This window comes from Eptesicus fuscus, chromosome 6 (genome assembly GCF_027574615.1).
Source record: "Eptesicus fuscus isolate TK198812 chromosome 6, DD_ASM_mEF_20220401, whole genome shotgun sequence".
Taxonomy (NCBI): domain Eukaryota; kingdom Metazoa; phylum Chordata; class Mammalia; order Chiroptera; family Vespertilionidae; genus Eptesicus; species Eptesicus fuscus.
The window spans coordinates 39,213,485-39,233,973 of record NC_072478.1 but is presented as its reverse complement, the minus strand read 5'-3'; the positions used below and the strand labels follow the sequence as shown (position 1 = coordinate 39,233,973).

The window sequence follows — 20,489 nt, the reverse complement described above, 5'->3', positions numbered from 1 at the left end:
GATACTCAAACATTTGTGAAATAAAAATACCAAACTGTTTCTATGACATCACACAGGTACTTTCAGAACTCTATGTCTACACAGAAGAGAAAAATATGGTAACATAAAACATCCACACTAAGAGAAATGTTTTTGTGTTTCTTTTTAAAATCAGAGGCAAAATACTGAAATGTGTTCATAGAGCGCCCTCTGGTGGCTTAATAGCCACTCCTTTGTTTTAACAGAGCCTTTAAAAAATAACTTACAGGGGGTTGGAGCAATGACAGTTTTATGATATGTAAGTATTTTATGATATGCTGAGTAATAACGTAATATATATTAGCTAAAATTGTGAAATTAAAATTAAATGAAAGACAATATCATTAAGCAATATGGTCTTCCTTATGAACTCATTTTTAAGTTTGATAGAAAGTTAAAAAATCTAAAAGATGCTTCTTTAGATTTCCAGGGAAAAATTAAGTCTTTATAAAAAACAGTCATGTAAAAACCCAACGGGGAAAAACTTATTTTTAAAATCTTATTTAAAATAATTCCAATATTTTGTTATATTTGAAAAACTTTCAGACATTTGATTGCCACTTCTTTTTTTCTATTTATTATTTTTCCTCTTAAGTTTTTTTCTACTTTTTATTGTGGTTAAAATACACATAACATTTACCAATTTAACCATTTTTAAAGTACAGTTGTGTAGCATTAAGAACATTCATATTGTGTGCATACAACTATAGTTTTAAGTGGTATATATTAAAATAAGCTATATGATATTTCAAGTACTGATTATTATCTAGTTCTCATTGTTCTGGTTTAGAAAAATCATATTTATTTGCCTAAAAAGTTTAAGGACAACAACTTGCCTGAAATCCAGAACACATAATTATCATCTAAATCATTTATGGGTCATTCAGAATATTTGATAGAGTATCTATTATTCAGAATATTATTAACTAGAATCTTAACATATCAGAGCATGCTGCTCTTGCATACTGAATAGTATTAATTGAAAATGAGAGAAACATTAAGAAAACCCATATATTTCTTGATTCTATCAGCCATATGAAAGAATAGATTATACACTTGGCTACAATCCTCCCTAATCATAAGGGGCCTTCTGTTATATCATTAGTCCAATCTCACCTAGAGTTCTGACCCCTCCATTCAGTCAGGCTAAAACTTGCTCAAGGATAAGACAATTGCATATCTACATGTCCACCCATGTGTACATTCCTTATTGAGCTCATAATATAAAGACAGTCCCCAAAATGATAGATTCATTCCCAGAAAGTCTGCATGTGTACAGCCAAATGTTAAAAAGAACAGTGGATGTAATAACTGCCATTTTGGAATAAACACCTCAAAAACAGTCTATGAAATATTTTTACTTTGAATCATATTTCACTGAACTCCATTAGAAGACATAAAACATTTCCAAAGCAATTTTGATCCAAGGCATGAGTTTTTAAAAAAGAAGACATTCATAAGAATGAAATCTAACTCATTTCATAACATTGAAATATAATCCAATCACTAATAATAAAGAAAAAATTTACAGAAAGTATATATAACATTAAATAAAAACATCAAAATACAAAATCAGAGCTACATTAAAAATACAGGCAATATAAATGTAATGTTTGACTACTGGGAATATGTTCCTTTCCTTTCATTATATAAAACTGTCAAAAGTATAATAAAAGACCACAGCAAATTTATTGAAATACATACTTTATAGAAAAAAGTTCAGATCAAAATTATACTACTTAAATTACTTCAAAGAACCAAATAGCTCTAATAGAAATCAAGTTTCTATCTCAAGAAATTAAACATATATATAAAGGATCATTTTCTGCTCAAATTTCTCTTCATCACCTCACACTGAAATAATGTTACCTTTAGGCAATAGGGATGAAAGTTCAAAAATAGTGGACTTCTGATTGTGCCTAAAAACAGGGTTTTTATTTGGCCTTTAACCAAATAAAAACCCTGCTATTCACTGCTCTTAAAATATTACAGGATATTGCTTTACTGACTTGGAATTCACTTTATTCAATAATTTATTCACTCTTTTATTTAAAAAAAACTTACTAGACTCTTACTTTGTGCAAAATGTATAAAATATGGTTCCTAACTTCAGAGAGCTGAAAGTCTAATAAAAATAATAAGAGAATATATAGATATAAGGTGCTAAAGCAGTTCAAATAAGGAAGAAATTATTTCCCTGCCTTTTTGGGGGAGGGTACATTTAGGGAAGAAAAAAGAAAGGTCTTGTATTTGAGGTGTTTCCTACTACCTCTCCTAGATCAGTGAAGAAGTTTTTTTATTAATCCTCACCAAATCAATTTAAATTGGCTTAAGAGAGAGAGGCATGGAGAGAGAGAGAAAGAAACATCAATGTGAGAAACTCTGATCGGTTGCCTCTTGTACATGCCCCGACTGGGGATTGAACCCATAACCTGAGTATGTGCCCTGACCTGGGATTGAACCTGCAACCTCTTGGTTTATGGGACGACGCTCCAATCACTTGAGCCACCTAGCCAGGGAAGTCAGTGAAGAGCTTTGAACACCAAAGCCACACTGCCAATGTGAAAGTCTCCCAGGCTATAATACCAGCATTATATTTTTACTAGAGGCCCGGTGCACGAAAATTCATACACTCGGGCAGGTCCCTCATCCCTGCCTGAACCCTCTTGCAGACCAGGATCCCTTGGGGGATGTCCACCTCGGGGGATGTCCCTGGGGGATTGGGCCTATGCTGACAGTCAGACATCCCTCTGGCAGCCCGGAAGCCCTCAGGGGATGTCCGACTGATGGTTGGGAGTGGGCCTAAGCTGCAGTTGGACATCCTTAGCACTTCTGAGGAGGAGGGAGAGCCTCACGCCACCACCGCTGTGCTCACAGCCTTCAGCCCGGCTTGTGGCAGAGTGGAGCTCCCCCTGTGGGAGCGCACTGACCACCAGGGGGCAGCTCCTGCATTGAGAGTATGCCCCCTGGTGACCAGTGCACGGCATAGTGACCAGTCATTCCGGATCATTCTCCCATTAGGGTCAATTTGCATATTACCCTTTTATTATATAGGATAATCTAGCGCTAACAAAGTGAGCAGTCATCACACAACTTGCTCATTTTTTTTTCAGGCCTTTGTCTCTTTATTTGGAGTATAAGATTTGAGGAGAGAAGAAATATGGTCTTTACTTTGTATTTTCTAAGGATTTACAAAAATAATCCAGTATCCATGTGACATATACCTAGCTACACAGAAAGAGAGGCAAAGAAGAGAAGAACATTTAAAAAGAAGGAGGGGAGCCAAAACCAGTTTGGCTCAGTGGATAGAGCGTCGGCCTGCGGACTTAAGGGTCCCAGGTTCGATTCCGGTCAAGGGCATGTACCTTGGTTGCGGGCACATCCCCAGTAGGGGGTGTGCAAGAGGCAGCTGATCGATGTTTCTCTCTCATCGATGTTTCTAACTCTCTATCCCTCTCTCTTCCTCTCTGTAAAAAATCAATAAAATATGTTTAAAAAAATTAATAAAATAAAAATAAAAAGGAGGGGCTAACTAATGAACAAAGACAAGAAAGAAAAAACATATACATGGTGTAATCAGTAACTAGTGCTAATTATATTAGGTTTTAGTATCTTTAGTACTACTATTAATAATACTTTGAGCAGACTACTTATCTTTCTAACTAAACAAAATCGTTACTAAAACTACTTTTTTCCTATTGACCATATGAAATAAGCACACATTCCAGTGTTCTCAAGAGACTTAACCATTATCATTTTCTCTCTCCAGGTTTTGTTTCTTAGTAGTTATCTATTTGCTAAAAAGAATAACAAAATGGCTTTTGTAGAGGGTTTTGGTTGTTATTCATTCTTTTAAAGAACATTTGAATGACTTGGAAAAATCTAAGCTATTTGTCCAGAACCAATGGAAACAACAACAAAACTCCTTGCTCTCAAGAGTTTTTGCTCTGTAATGGAGGAGATGGACAGTCGGCAAATAAAGGAAAAACACATAGAGCATTAGATAGCGACAATGTGGAAAAAAACAAAGCCGGACAGAGCAGAGAGAACTCTGGGCGTGGGGAGAGGGACAGTTGTCAAGGATGAAGGCTCTATTCATAGGTCTTAAGCACAGACCTGAAGGAACTAATAGAGAAAACTACACAGTTTTCTCAAGGGAGAGTCCTCCAGGAAAAAAGAATAGAAAGTACAAATGCATTTTTGTACTTTCTATTAAGGGCTTGAGATGTTTGAAGGCAACGAGGTTCAGTTAGCATGGCTGGACTGGGAATAGCAAGGGGGGTCAAAAAGTGAGGCTCAGGGAGGTAAGGGGGCATCAGAGGGCTCTGCAGGCCATTGTAAGAGCGCTGGCTTCACCCTGAGTGAGAAGGAAAGCCACTAGAAAGTTCCAGGAGGAAAGTGCAACAATGTGGCCTTCGTTGTCAGAGGAGCATTTAGGCTGCTCCTGTGAGAACAGACTGAAAACCCTAAGTTTGAAAGCAGTGAAATCAGCCAGGAGATTACTATTATAACCCAGGTGAAAGATGAGGGGGGCAGAGAGGACTAATGTGGTGAAAAAATAATGAGAAATAGTCAGGCCATGAATGTATTTTGAAGGCAGGGTTGCTAGGACATGATATTTAAAGAGTGGGCAATGATGACCCCAAAGGTTTTGATGAGAACAAAGGAAAGGACTGAGTTGCCATTTACTGAAATGAGGAACAGTTTGGGAAGGAGGTGGAATCAGGAGTTCAGTTTTACACAAGTGAATTCTGAGGTGCTTATTAGAAATCCCACTGGAGATATGAAGACAGAGCTCAAGCGCGAAGTCCAGGCTGTAGATACAAATTTGAGTGTCTGTTTATAGATGCTGTCAATTAGAGAGAGAATCTAGTACAAGAAGGAAACTATCCAAGGACGGACACCTTAAGCTTGTCAGCATTTAGAGGTCAGGGACATGAAGAACTTGCAAAGGAGGCTGAGATAAGCATTCTACAACTAGGAGAAGAAACAGAAGAATGTAACACTTTGGGCTCAAATGAAGACAATGCTTAAAGAAGAAGGGTAATCAAGTGAATCAGAAGCTGAGGGAGAAGAAGACAACTGACCCCTGGACTTGACTTAACATGGAGGCCACTAATGCCCTAGTCAAGAGCTATGTTGTAACAGCTGTGTCAAGGAAGCCCTGAGCGGAATGGATTAAAGGGAAATGAGGAGAGAGCTGGGAGACAGCACAGACAATGCCAAGGGTAAGTTCTGCTGTTAAAGGAAGCAGAGCTATAGGGAAGCAGCTAGAAGGAGATATGGAGATAAGGAAAGTTTGGTTTTTTTAGAGACTAAAGACACAACATGTTTGTTTGCTAACAGAGATGACTCAGTAGAGAGAAGAAATATAATGATGTAGAAGAGAGCCCAAAGAAGGAAAATAATAATAATAATAATAATATACTAGAACACAAATTGCAGGGCTGACTACAATTGAGAACAGATCATCTAAAGTAATAGAAACAAAGGCAGAATATTTCAAACAGATATGACTGACTGGCAGAAGTGGTGTAGAAAAATTTTCTTATAATGGCTTCTATTTTCTCAGTGAGATAAGAAGCAAGGTCATTTGCCTGAAGTGAAAAACAAGAAAGTAAAGAAATTAATCACCTAGAAAATGGGAGGGTAAATGGACTGAGGAAATATCATAGGGTAGCCAGAAGGTGCTCATTTGACATTGTTGGTTATAAAAGTAAAGTGAGAGTGCTCTAGCCATGAAGTCAGAAGAGAAACAGTCCAGAGATGGAAGACGCTGATGACGCCTTGCCATACTAGCAGTCAGCAGATATGCGTCACTGCAGATTGCCCAGGACCAAACCAGAGAGGGTCGGACCTGCAATACCACCATTTGTCCACTATCCAGAACTGAAATATCATTGCTATTATGAACACATAAACAACTGTTGGACATAGAAACCAGGACTCAAAAGAACTGTTGGCCCAGAAGAAACTCACTATAGACTGATTCATTTGCCTCTCAGCATAACCATTATTGCTTGTCTCATTTTCGGTTCCTATAAGTGTATTCCTAGTATCACATGAGCTCACTCATCTAGAGGAAAAGATGAACAACATAGACTGAAGAACAAGAACAGCATTGATCAGACTGTCAGACCTCAGAGGGAAGGTAGGGGAGGGTGGGGACAAGGGAGATAGATCAACCAAAGGACTTGTGTGCTTGCATGTGAGCCTAACCAGTGATCACAGACAACAGGGGGAGGGGGGCATGCGTGTGGGGGGGTTTGGGAAGGGAACGGGGGGAGGGGGTTGATGACAAATATGTGATACCTTAATCAATAAAGTAATTTAAAAAATTAATTAAAAAAAAAAAAGTAAAGTGAGCACAGTTAGAATAGGGCAGGAGAGCTGAGATGGAATTTAAGCCAGAAGAGGAAAATATAAACTAGGAGAAAATGGGCAATGAAAAACTAACAAGTTCCATGGGTCCAAATAAGACAAAGACATTTTTGGAGGCAGTCTTTGAGGAATGCGCAGGAAACAGGAGGTAATGGTCAGAGAGTGGGATGTTTATTGTTGAAACAACGGAATAATTGCTACTATTAATATTATCAAATTTGATGGCATATTACAGGTGAGAGTTCTGAGGTATGGTAGGAGACAAGATCATTCATTAAAAGAGAACAATCAAGAAAATAAAAGGCCATGCACTATTGGAACGGTCATCATTTTGGGATACTAAAATCATCAAGAATGATGACAGTGAGTCAGGAATTAAACTCTTCCAAAAATGAGGGTCTGCATATGACCCCTACATGGAGGGGTAGCCAGTGATTTAGTCTAGTGGCAAAAGTGATAGACCTTGGGGAAGAGGCGAGAGGTTAGGAAGCAGGAAATAGTCTGACAATGAGAAGAAAACACCTCCCTCACCATACTCTAGACTCAGCAGTAATAAGGGATTAGAGAGAAAGTAGTGGCCAAGTAAAAGAGCTGCACAATAGTGTAGTCAGAGACAAGGCAGACTTTAGAACAACAGCAGTGAGGGCAATCTTTAGAAGATTAGAATACAAGGAATTTTGCTGACAATGTACTCTAAGTGGGCTTTGTGGATATATTTATCTGCTTGTGAATTCTCAAATACAAAAATTTCCCAGATTTTTATCAAATATATCATAGATTTTTACTTGTTTTATGCACACACACACAAATGGCTCTGCTTAGGTTGTTTAAAAAATTATTTCATTTATAACATCACTTTTTAATGTGTGAACTACTTTGGTTAATATATCTACTTAATGTTTCTTTATGACTTCTGTAAAGTCTTCTTGGTTTTGGAAGACTGGTGAAGCAGAGAACAGCAATGTTCTTTAGTAACTAAATAAAAACAATCCTATGAATGTCAAGATAATGGAACTGAGCTGCAATAAAAAAAAAAGGTCAAAGTGAATTTGTTACTAATGACACAGTTTGTAACATGATCATACCTGTTTATTTTTTTGGAGTGGCTTCTTTTCATGTAATTTTTTCTCTCCATATTTCTTATATGTTAAAGGCACTCCATATTTAGCAGCAGGCTTTGTAATTTGCTGAGCAGACACAACAGAAGCCAAGCTTTGTCCTGAGGCAGGTCTTTTAGCTACATGAAAAGATAAAAATAAAATGTCCAGAGTTCTATATGTTAATCTTTAATTTCAAAATTCTTCAAGATAGAACTTTTTCATTTTCATAATCATAAACAGCATGTAGTTTGAAATTTTTCATTAAACATATAATTCCTTAGCACATGTCAATGCCTTCATTATAACTATTTTTCTAAAGCCACTTTTAGAAAAAGAAGCAAAAGTCACACTACTATAAGATGCTGAAATTTCTCATATAAAATAAGTCCATCCCTAAAATTGACTGTGGGTGATCACTGCACTTATCTGTGAATATAGAAAGCGCTGAACTCTAGGCTTTAATTGGGTGAACTGAACAGTATGTGAATTACATCTCAATAAAGCTGTTAAAGATAAATTTTAAAAAGAACATTCACTGTTTTAGAAGTTACTTTCAAAATCAAAACATAAACTTCAAGAACAACTGTTAAACATTAATTCTATAGCTATGAGCAGCTTAATATTTTCTTCATATGCAGTCTGAATGTCTATACTTACAGACTTATTGAAGAACACACACCTTAAAACAATTATTATATCTAAGGATCCCATGAAACAGGTACCTTTATGTACTCCTGATGGAAATATAAATCAGTCAAACTATCTAGAGGGCTAGCTATGTTAAGAAGAATGTTTACTGAACTCTTCCAAAATTCATCTGGAATAAAAAAAGACCCCAAAGCCGAAACCGGTTTGGCTAGGTGGATAGAGCGTCGGCCTGCAGACTAAGGGTCCCGGGTTCGATTCCGGTCAAGGGCATGTTCCTTGGTTGTCGGCACATCCCCAGAAGGGGGTGTGCAGGAGGCAGCTGATCGATGTTTCTCTCTCATCAATGTTTCTAACTCTCTATCCCTCTCCCTTCCTCTCTGTGGAAAATCAATAAAATATATTTTTTAAAAAAAGACCCTAAATAGCTGCAACAATCCTGAGAAAGAAGAACAAAGTAGGAGGGATCTCAATACCAGATATCAAGCTGTATTACAAAGCCACTGTTCTCAAAACTGCCTGGTACTGGCACAAAAACAGACATATAGACCAGTGAAATACAACAGAGAACCCAGAAATCGACCCAAACCACTATTCTCAATTAATACTTGACAAAGGAGGCAAGAGCATACAATGGAGTCAAGGTAGTCTCTTCAATACATGGTATTGGGAAAATTGGACAGATACATGCAAAAAAATGAAACTAGACCACCAATTTACACCATACACAAACATGAACTTAAAATGGATGAATGACTTAAACGTAAGATGGGAAATCATAAAAATCTTAGAGGAATCCATAGGCAGCAAAATCTCAGACAAATGCCAAAGCAGTATCTTCACCGATATAGCTCCTAATGCAGTAGAAACTAAAGAGCAAAGAAACGAATGGTACTACATCAAAATAAAAAGTTTCTGCACAGCAAAAGAAACCATCAACAAAAAAACAAGAAAGCCCACTGCATGGGAGAACATATTTGCCAATGTTATCACCGATAAGGGTTTAATCTCCAACATTTATAGGGAACTCATACAACTTAACAAAAGGAGGATAAACAACCCAATCAAAAAATGGGCAATGGACCTAAGTAGATACTTTTCAAAAGAGGACATAAGGAAGGCCAAAAGACATATGAAAACATGTTCAAAGTCACTAATCATATGAAAGATGCAAATCAAAACAACGAGGTACCATCTCACAGCTGTCAGAATGGTTATCATAAACAAATCAACAAATTACAAGTGCTGGTGAGGATTCAGAGAAAAAGGAACCCTCATGCACTGCTGGTAGGAATGCAGACTGGTGCAGCCACTGTGGAGAAGAGTGCCGGAAACAAATCAGTTTCACTAAAAAGAGAGATGTTGACAGGAAGCCAGGAAGGCTGGTCAACAATCTTAATTGCTCTAACCACTCACCCTTTAGTTGAGATATTGTTAGCTGAAGCAGCCTCCACCTTTGTTTGTCCCATGTAAGTTTCTGTTATTTCCTGCCTAAGGGCTACATGTATATTTCTGTTTATCTTGACTAAGATGTTTTTCCCCAAAGCCTCAATAAAAGGGATGGCAGGGCCAGAGCAGGGGGTAGTTCTCCCACTAGAGGTGGACTACCGCCTGGCCCCCCATTTCACTAAATTGAATTTCTTCAAGTCTCCTTTCATTTTTGTGCGGCCCTTCTCCAGAACTCGAACCCTGAACCGGAACCCTGGACCACGTGGGACGTGGAAAGGGATTCCTACAGAAGAGTATGGAATTTCCTCAAAAAATTAAAAATGGAACTCCCATTTGACCCAGTGATCCCACTTTTAGGAATATATCCCAAGAAACTAGAAACACCAATCAGAAAGGATATATGCACCCCTATGTTCATAGCAGCACAGTTTACCATAGCTAAGATTTGAAAACAGCCTAAGTGCCCATTAGCAGATGAGTGGATTAAAAAACTGTGGTACATCTACACAATGGAATACTACATTGCTGTAAAAAGGAAGGAACTCATACCATTTGCAACAGCATGGATGGACCTGGAGAGCATTATGCTAAGCAAAATAAGTCTGTCAGAGAAAGATAAATATCCCATGATCTCACTCATATATGGAATATAATGAACAACATAAAATGATGAACAAAAACAGATCCAGATACAGAGAAGCATCAATCAGATGCTCAAACCTCAGAGGGAAGATAGGGGAGGATGGGGGCAAGGGGGAGAGATCAACCAAAAGACTTGTATGCATGCATATAAGCATAACCAATGGACACAGACACCAGGGTGGTGAGGGCATGATCGGGGAGTAGAGGGGGAACAATGCGGGGATAAGGGTACATATGTAATACCTTAATCAATAAAGAAAGAAAGAAAGCCCTAACCGGTTTGGCTCAGTGGATAGAGCATTGGCCTGTGGACAGAAGGGTCCTAGGTTCGATTCCGGTCAAGGGCATATACCTTGGTTGCAGGCACATCCCCAGTAGGAGGTGTGCAGGAGGCAGCTGATCAATGTTTCTCTCTCATTAATGTTTCTAACTCTCTATCCCTCTCCCTTCCTCTCTGTAAAAAAACACACACAATAAAATGTATTTTTTTAAAAGAAAGGAAAAAAAGAAGAATGTTTATGAATTGACTTTAAAGAAATAGAGAAACAAAAATCTATACACAAGGATAAACCCTGCAGCATTATGTATTAAACTCTTACTGAAGCCTAGACAACGTTCACTCTTAGGACAATGACACATTCAAGAAAAATAGTTAGCCAAAACCAGTTTGGCTCAGTGGATAGAGCGTCAGCCTGCAGACTGAAAGGTCCCAGGTTCGATTCCAGTCAAGGGCATGTACCTTGGTTGCGGGCACATCCCCAGTAGGGGGTGTGCAGGAGGCAGCTGATTGATGTTTCTCTCTCATGGATGTTTCTAACTATCCCTCTCCCTTCCTCTCTGTAAAATATCAATAAAATATATTTTTTTAAAAAGAAAAGAAAAATAGTTAAACTAAAGTAACTAAAAGAAAAGCCTACTATTTACATCTTCCAAAGATATTACAGGAGGTCAAAGAGTATAGTCTATATCAACAGCTTCCCCAAATCCTCTTTCCTCTATTTTCCACATCTATTAAGGCACCTCTCTGATCTAACTGCCCCACATCCTAAGTAGCAACTTTCCTTCTGCTTCTTCCAGCCTGCTATCTCAGGATCTTACCATGTGATAAGTCAATTTAAATCAATCTCTTCTAACAAGTATTCTTCATTTTTAGGAAGGGAAAGGAGAAAAAAAATTAACCAGTGGTTCACAATGAAATGCCACCAGTAAACTCAGTTCTTCAAAGAATGTTAAGCTGTATTAGAAAATGATCATCATATAATAATTTAAAAGAAACAAATCTTTGTTTATAACACAACCCCAATTTTCAGTTGTTATACATGTGTTGTTATAGGAAAAAACACAAATATAACAGTACGTGTTAAGATTTGAGTTGTTGTTGTTGTTGTTACTCCTCACCAGAGGATATTTTTTTCATTGATTTTTATAGTGAGTGCAAGGGAGGGAGGATGGGGGAGAGAGAAACATTGATGTGAGAGAGACATCAATTAATTACCTCCTGCACTCACCCTAATGGGAGCCACGGATCAAACCTGCAACCCTTCTGGGCACAGGCCAACACTCTAAGCATTCAGCAACACCAGCCAGGGCAAGATTCGAGTTAATTTTTATTTTCTTCTTTTAATTTTTATAAAGAACACATATTATTCAAATAACTTAAACTTTTATAAAAATAATATTCATTTGATCGGCAGTTTAGAGATTAATAAGTAAGTTGGGTTGAAGAGATGAGATATATAGTATACTAACATAAGGTTTTCCAAACACATACTCCAAATGTATGTGACAGGAGCTAGGAAATGTGAAAAAAAATTTTCCTATGAGAGTTCAACTGTAAAACTAATCCAGACCACAGATATACAAAGTCATAACATTGTAACCTGGCTACATGTATTAGCATCCCCCAAAGCATACTGGGTATGCCAGTAAAGGGTCAAGAGGCACAAAAGCATAAAAATGAAGAGTCCCAAGAAACTATATGAATAGTCCCCATTCACTTTCTAGAGAAGAGAGAGAATTACTTATCTGATCTTTGAGCATTTCTCAGACTCAGAGACAAAGCTACCAGTAGGATAAAGAATATAAGGCATTGGAGCCCACCAAATATTTATAGGCGCATCAGCAATACAACTCCTATTTTAGTCCCATGCTATTAAACATTTCATCCATCCATCTGTTCTTACAACAAAGTAACTTTCTAATTCCTACGCAGGCTTACCCATGTGGAAAGAATGTGCTGACATGGTGCATTTCTGGCCTTTGTAACAATGAGGCTTTTAATTAAGATTTGACTTCTCATAGGCTTGACTTTGACTGCAAAGAGAGATGTGCTGATTTTGCCATGTCTGTCCTTGTGAATTTTATTGAGAGTGAACTGATGTGCCAGGAACTGACAGTCTCTGCACACTGAGAGGATGAGTCAGGAGTCTTTAAGGAGAGCTAAGTATAGCTGGCCTTCCTGGGGGAACCACCACACCACTTCCAGCTTATATGGACCCAGTTTCAAGATAGATCATTCATTTTTATTAATCTGCTCACACTCAAAATGGAGTAAAACAGGAAAAGCATTATGTTTGAAAAACAATGTATTCGCCCTGGCCGTTGGTGCACAGTGGTTAGAGTCGGTCTTTGCAGGACACGGGTTCAATTCCTGGCCAAGGGCATGTACCTGGGTTTGATTCACCCGCCCCTATGAGGGGAGTAATAGGGGCGGGTGAATTACTCCCCTATTAAATCAATGCAGATTGATTTTTAGAGAGGCAACCAATCAATGTGTCTCTCTCATGTTGATGGTTGTTTTTTTTCTCCTCTCTCCCTCTCCCCTCACCCCTTCCTCCCTCCCTTCCACTCTCTGGAAAAAAATATCCTTGGGTGAGGGTTTACAAAAAAAAGAAAAACAATATACTCTTCAAATCTTAAATAATGTCCACTGATTTTAGAAATCCATTCTGAAGTCATTCTATATGCAAAAAATATTTTTCCTCTCACACAAATATATGCATATACATATGCATAGTATAAAAACCATACCCACAATGCTACAAATATTCTTCTGTTGATGCCACATTAAAAAAAATTATCCTTGATAAAGTACCTAACTTCACATTAATTTATTTGTTAAATTATAGAATATAAAGTATTTCTCAAAGAAAAATATTTTACATAAAGATGTACACACTTAGTTAAGACATTTTAATAACTGTGACAATGTTCTCAGAATATCACCTAAGCATTTGATAAAGACAGAAATTTTCAAAACAGATGACACTTGGTATGTTTATTTTTTCGTTTAAAATATTTATTTTACATCCGTGGAATCGAGACCAAGCCTCCCACGAACAGTGAAACCTAACAAAAGGCCTCGTACAGATGCATCACATCACGTGCTCCTTGGCCTCACTGCAGGCTTCACTCAGTGTGGATGTGCTGGCTTAAAAAAACTCTATCTCGTTAAGGGAATGGAAACCCATCACCGAATGACAACCAGAGAAGAAACAGAACTACCATTAAAGTGGTCATTAAAATAACTAGTCCACCAAAGAACTTGTGTGCATATATGCATAGCCCATGAACACAGACAATAGTGTAGTCAAGGCCTGGGGTGGGGCTGGAACAGGAAGGAAAATACGGGACATCTGTAATACTGTCAACAATAAAAATAAACTTAAAAAATAATAATTAGTCTGCATTTAATGCATATTAACCAACTCACCATCACAGTTTCAGTAAAGTGTCTTAAAGCAGTTTTTGGTCATGAAATACAGCAAGACATTGACCAGGCTTTATTTGTTTATCTACAGGCATTTCTTAAACCCTAGGAACACCGTCAATGTCCAGGAAATTTTCAATACATCATCCATGGATGGCATTTCTTACAGCCCAATGATCTGCAGTCATCATAGACCACTGTGCATAGCTGGTGCTGCACACACACTGACAAAGAGCGACGGAAGTTGCCTACATTTACAGGGACTGACAGAAACACTCAGCGGAAAGTCATACCTGAGTGTGGTGATAATGTCAGGACACTGGACTTATACTGAGTATGACATTCAGAAAGCTAGGCTTCTGTTTAGGAGGCTGACAGTGCAGTACTAGCAGAACACCAAGTTATAAACTGACTGAATTTTTTCCTCCTCCACTATCATTTTATTAATTCTTTAAAAAAAATTTTTTTAAGCTACAGTACAAGGAACAATATTATATTAGTTTCAGGTATACAATCTGATGATTAGACATTTATATAATTTACAAAGTGATCACCCCAATAAATCTAATATCCACCTGGCACTATACATAGTTATTTTGGTATTATTAATTATATTCCCTATGTTGTAATTTACATCTAAGACAGATTTCATTTAACTAAGGCAAACAAAAAATAAAAATTTTGCAATTAATCAGAAGGCAAATAATTATATCATAAATAATTTAAATATGATTTTATCTGAATTAATTTATCTATAATTATACCAATTTATTGTGTCTACATATATCTCTAGTATAATTAGTAAATATTACCACTTAGTATAATCAGTATATTAATTATTGCAAACAGGTTAAAGGATTCATTAAATTTCATTTACCTGGTATAAGCTGTGCTCCAACTTTGGAAAATGTTTTTAGACAAAATTCTTCTGCAATAAGCTTAGATTGAAAGAGAGGGGAAAGTAAAAAAAAAATACATTAATCACAATGCATTTTTTCCTTCCTCAATCACATAATTCATTCATCAAATTCCTCTTATGCTCACTGCCTCCCAATCTTACCAATTTATTTTTACTTCTCCAAACAAGCTTTTTTTCAAATTAACCTAATTTGGAGGCCCCCACACACTGCTTGCTCTTCTATAGATCAGCAACTGAACACAACTACCTCCTATCTGAAATAACCTCTATATTCTGTGTGTATCTGTATCTCTTATTTACTTCAAAACTGATAATTACTTCATTACCCCCTTCTCAGATTAACCTCTCAGTTATTTCAACTTACCTCTGAATCTTCTCAGCATTTCTAATAAGTTTTCACTCTTATCAATCAATATATAACTGTAAAGATTATTGGCTAATATTTAAATATTCTAACAAAATTTAACAAGTGTCTCTTTTGTTGTTGTTGTTAATCCTCACTTGGGGATATTTTCTCTTCTTCTTTTTTCCCCTAAAGCCAGAGATTTACTGATTTATTTTTATTTTTTATAATCCTCACCCAAGGATATTTTTCTATTGATTTTTAGAGAGAATGGGAGGGGTAGAGACAGAAAGAGAGACAGAGAGAAACATCGTTTGGTTGCCTTCTGCACACACCCCGACCAGGGCCAGGGATCAAGCCTGCTACCAAGGTACATGCCCTTGACCAGAACTGAACCTGGGACCCTTCACTCCACAGGCCAACGCTCTATCCATTGAGCCAAACTGGCTAGGGCCAAAGGATATTTTTTCCATGGATTTTTAGAGAGAGTGGAAGGGAGTAGGGAGAGAGGGAGGGAAGAAGGAAAAGAGAGAGAAAGAAACATCAATGTGAGAGAGACACATTGAATGGTTGCCTATCGAACCTGCAACCCAGGTACGTGCCCTTGACTGGGAATCAAACCCGAATCCTTTTGGTGTGCAGGCCAACACTCTAACCACTGAACAACACCCAACACCAGCCAGGGCAACAAGTGTCTCTTTTTACTATTACTAAAATATTCTGTGAATATTTCATGAACATATTTTGGGAAGCAAAAATCATTAGTATTGCCTGCAAGTAATTTTCTCCCCCTTACTACATTTGTTCCCCTCTTTAAGTACAAACTATTACACCAACAAAGATTTAACTCAATTTAAGTCTGCTCTTTTTTCTTACTGGGTGGCAGAAGCAAGTTAATTTGTTTTTTTTCCCAAGAGAAATGAACAATGGTGGATAAAATATTCCTACAGTAGCAGTGGACCAGAAGCTCCAACAGGCAAAAACTGTAACTGAGATGGTCGTCTTCCCAGCAAGGATCTCCCTAAAGCAGTTCTGAAAGTCTCATACCAGCAGAGTCAGCATCACCAGGAAAATATTAAGTATGCACATCCTCAGGCTCCACCTCTGAATGTGCTTTACCAACTCCAGGCTGCTCCATATTGGGTACTTTCTTCCATTGTTTGAATTTGAATCTTTCTTTTCCACAGTGTGAATGCAAATATGAATTGAGAGATGGGGCAGGTAGATTCCAAGAAGATTCTGGAATCCCTATGCTGTTGCAGTCCAACAGAATTGCTACCCATATGTAGCTATTTGGATTAAAATTTTAAATAAATGTAATTTGAAATTCAGCTCCTTAGTCACACCAGTCACATTTTAAATGCTCACTAAGCACATATGTCTAGTGGCTACAAAACTGGATAATGCAGATACAAAACACTTCATCCTCACAGAAGGTGATGGACAGCACTCAATGGAATATCTAGTGAAGCAGAGCTTATTCATGATTTGTCAAGCCACACCCAGGAAGAAGTTTCTAGAGTGTGCAAGACTGAGAAGTAGTGATACTGAAAATAATAATTCATAAGTTTCAGTAAAGCTCATAACTTGTTTGAAAGTTAAAGCCTTAAAAAATGTATCACTAGGAGGAACCAAGATGGCGGCATAGTTAAACAACTAATCTGCTGCCTCACACAACAATTTCAAAAACACAACTAAAAGACAAAAACGTCTACCACCCAGAACCACGGGAAAGCTGGCTGAGTGGAAGATTTACAACTAAGAAGAGAAAGGAGCACAATCGCTGAAAAGCTGAGGTACGGAGGCACGCGAAGCGGGCCGGCGGCGGGCGGCTGGGTGCGCGGCTTTTCTTCAACCCGCAGGGAGACAAGCTCCCGATCACTCTGAAATCCAGTTTCTGGGGACACTCGGGGGACCCAGACACCTACGGGGAGAAGCTGGACTCTCGGCCATCGGGTCGGAAAGTGAGAGTGACTTTTTTGCAGAGGTGCGCCCAGCAATCATTGTTTACTGCGCTGGAGCGCAGGGCACAGGGACTTGGAAAAGTGGAAAGGCAGAGACGGCTGACGGCTGCCATCGCCGTTGGCCACGCCCCAGCCTAGTGATGCCCTGATACCCCGCCCCGCCCTGAGGCCCCGCCCCACACATTCTACAAACCCGCCCAGGCTCCACACAGCGGCTTTTGCATATAAATGGCCTGTTCTGGGGCAGCTCAACCAAATTAATTGCAGCTCCAGTCAGACTGCTCCAAAACCGCCCAAGCAAAGGAGGAGAAAACTAGCCCTTGCTGTAGCTCCTGCTGGGGGACACACAGTACACAAGGGTACACCAAGAGTGTCCACCTCAAGTAACTGGGAGGCTGACCTGTTGAACCAATAGGACACCTAGTACACAAAACTACCCTACCAACTTAGGGAAGCAGAGAATATGAGAAGGCAAGGAAACAGATCACAAACCAAAGAAATGGAGGAGAACAAGCGACTGGACATAGAGTTCAAAACCACGGTTATAAGGTTTTTCAAGAATTTCATGGAAAAGGCCGATAAATTCAATGAGACCCTTGAGGATATGAAAAAGGACCAACTAGAAATTAAACATACACTGACTGAGATAAAAAATATTATACAGAGACCCAAAAGCAAACTAGAGGATTGTAAGAATCAACTCAAAGATTTGAAATACAAAGAGGCCAAGGACACTCCTCCAGAGAAGCATGAAGAGAAGAGAATTCAGAAAGTTGAAGATAGTGTAAGAAGCCTCTGGGACAACTTCAAGCGAACCAACATCAGAATTATGGGGGTACCAGAAGAAGAGAGAGAGCAAGATGCTGAAAACCTATTTGAAGAAATAATGAACGAAAACTTCCCCCACCTGATGAAAGAAATAGACTTACAAGTCCAGGAAGCACACAGAACCCCAAACAAAAGGAATCCAAAGAGGACCACACCAAGACACATCATAATTAAAATGCCAAGAGCAAAAGACAAAGAGAGAATCTTACAAGCAGCAAGAGAAAAACAGTTAGTTACCTACAAGGGAGCTCCCATACGATTATCAGCTAATTTCTCAACAGAAACCATGCAGGCCAGACGGGAGTGGCAAGAAATATTCAAAGTGATGAATAGCAGGAACCTACAACCAAGACTACTCTACCCAGCAAAGTTATCATTCAGAATTGAAGGGCAGATAAAGACCTTCACAGATAAGAAAAAGCTAAAGGAGTTCATCACCACCAAACCAGCATTATATGAAATGCTGAAAGGTATTCTTTAAAAAGAGGAAAAAGAAGAAGAAAGAGAAAAATTATGAACAACAAATACATATCTATCAACAAGTGAATCTAAAAGTCAAGTGAATTAAAAATCTGAGGAACAGAATAAACTGGTGAACTTAATAGAATCAGAGGCATAGAATGGGAGTGGATTGATAATTCTCAGGGGGAAAGGGGTGTCTGTGTGGGGAGTATGGGAAGAGACTGGACAAAAATCATACACCTATGGATAAGGATAGCGGGGGGGGGAGGTAAGGGCAGAGGGGGGGTGGGAACTGGGTGGTGGGGAGATATGTGGGGAAAAAGGAGAAACAATTGTAATCTGAACAATAAAGATTCATTAAAAATAAATGTATCACTAGAATACTAAACAAGCGATATTACAGTCATGCATCACATAATGTTTCTGTTTCCCTCGACGACAGACCACATATGTGACGGTGATTACCATTTAGCCTAGGTGTGAAGTAGGCTATATAATCTAGGTTTGTGTACTCTATGATGTTCACACAATGACAAAATTGCCTTAACAATGCATTTCTTAGGACATACATCAGTGCTTAGCGACACACAACTATACAGCAGAAAATAAGTGTGAAGAACAAAAGATAAAACTTTTCATGAAGAATGAAATCTCAGTGGTGCTTAAATAGCAAAAGGGGCTAAATATATACTAAACATGTAATGTCAAATACTCCATTTGTTAATAATCACAATCTGTCCTTTTCTCTTTCCATATTATAAGTTCTACATAAATCAGGATTGACTATTTTCTTTTATTGCTGGCGAGTTGAATTCCAGTGCTTCAGCCTTGAGACTATATGTCCTAACTGCTGGTATTGAGGGAAAGAAACCTTAGCAAGATTAAATGAAGTCATTCTTTCTTCTTTAGTACTTGCCAAAAAAATAATAGTACATTGCATCATAAAACTGCCCTTGAAAATGTTATTAATAACAAAGGAGTCTCATAAATGAACACATTTCAGAGACTGTTGCTGTATCCTATACAAGTAAATTTTAACCTTCAAGTTTTAATTGGCTTTCTTGCTTACTAATGCATTCTCCTGGTAGTAATAAAGCCACATCTCTGTTTTCTGAAGAGTATTTATTCACAGTGATGTTCTGTTAAGTCAGAATATATATGGTACTTCCCTCACCTCTCAAAAGCATACAAAAGTAATAAAACTATGATTTTGCTAAATGTCTAATTACAGAAGAGTTTAATAGTGATCACTTAAATTGAAAAATAGCACACAAAACATGTAATGTAGAATAATTCCAGTTTCAGGTGATCGTACTTATATTAATAACTTATGCTAACTGACTTGCTATAAATTTTTCTAAGTCCTGTCAGATTAAAATTCAATTCAACTGAACAAATATTTATTATGCACCTATACGCAAGTACTACAGAAAATATAAATCAATAATCTATTATACATATATGACCAAAGAACAATGATTTCCAATCATTTTCTATCAAATTATAATAATATAAATTATAGTAATATATTTATATTAGATAAAGTAATATATTAATAATACTGAATATATATTGAATGCATTGAACACTTAGTATGTGCTAGACATTAAGCACTTTACATGCATTATCACTTTAAATTCTCATAACAACCTCATGATGGAGATATATTAATAACCCCATTGTTCACAAGTGAGGAAAGTGAGGCGCAGAAAGGTTTAATAATTTTATAGTTAGAAATCTAAGAAGACAGAAAGTAGAAAGATTGTTGCCAGGCACTAGGGATTGAAAGATGGGGAATAACTGGTTAATCGGTAGAAAGTTTGCTCTACAGGGGAAAAGAGTTATGGTGCTAAATGGTGATGATGGCTGCACAGCACTATGAACATATTTAATACCACTGAACGGTGCATCTAAACATAGTTAAGATAATAAATTTTATGTTATGTATATTTTACCACAGTAAAAAAAAATTGGAAAACAAAATAAATCCAAGAGACAGAGGAATGATTCTGTTCTATTGTGATTTATA

At 37.7% G+C, this 20,489-nt stretch overlaps 1 protein-coding gene across 3 annotated transcripts in view; it reads right to left on the bottom strand.

Annotated features, from left to right (window-relative positions):
• Nucleotides 1-20,489, bottom strand: part of NEK1 (NIMA related kinase 1) — a 156,273-nt gene that overhangs the window by 91,509 nt on the left and 44,275 nt on the right. For all 3 annotated transcript variants that reach the window (XM_028152723.2, XM_054717651.1, XM_054717650.1), the window contains exons 10-11: nucleotides 14,822-14,882; nucleotides 7,485-7,636 (exon numbers count right to left, since the gene is read on the bottom strand). In XM_028152723.2, coding sequence (XP_028008524.2) covers nucleotides 7,485-7,636; nucleotides 14,822-14,882 — 213 coding nt within the window. The remainder of the gene's footprint in view (nucleotides 1-7,484; nucleotides 7,637-14,821; nucleotides 14,883-20,489) is intronic.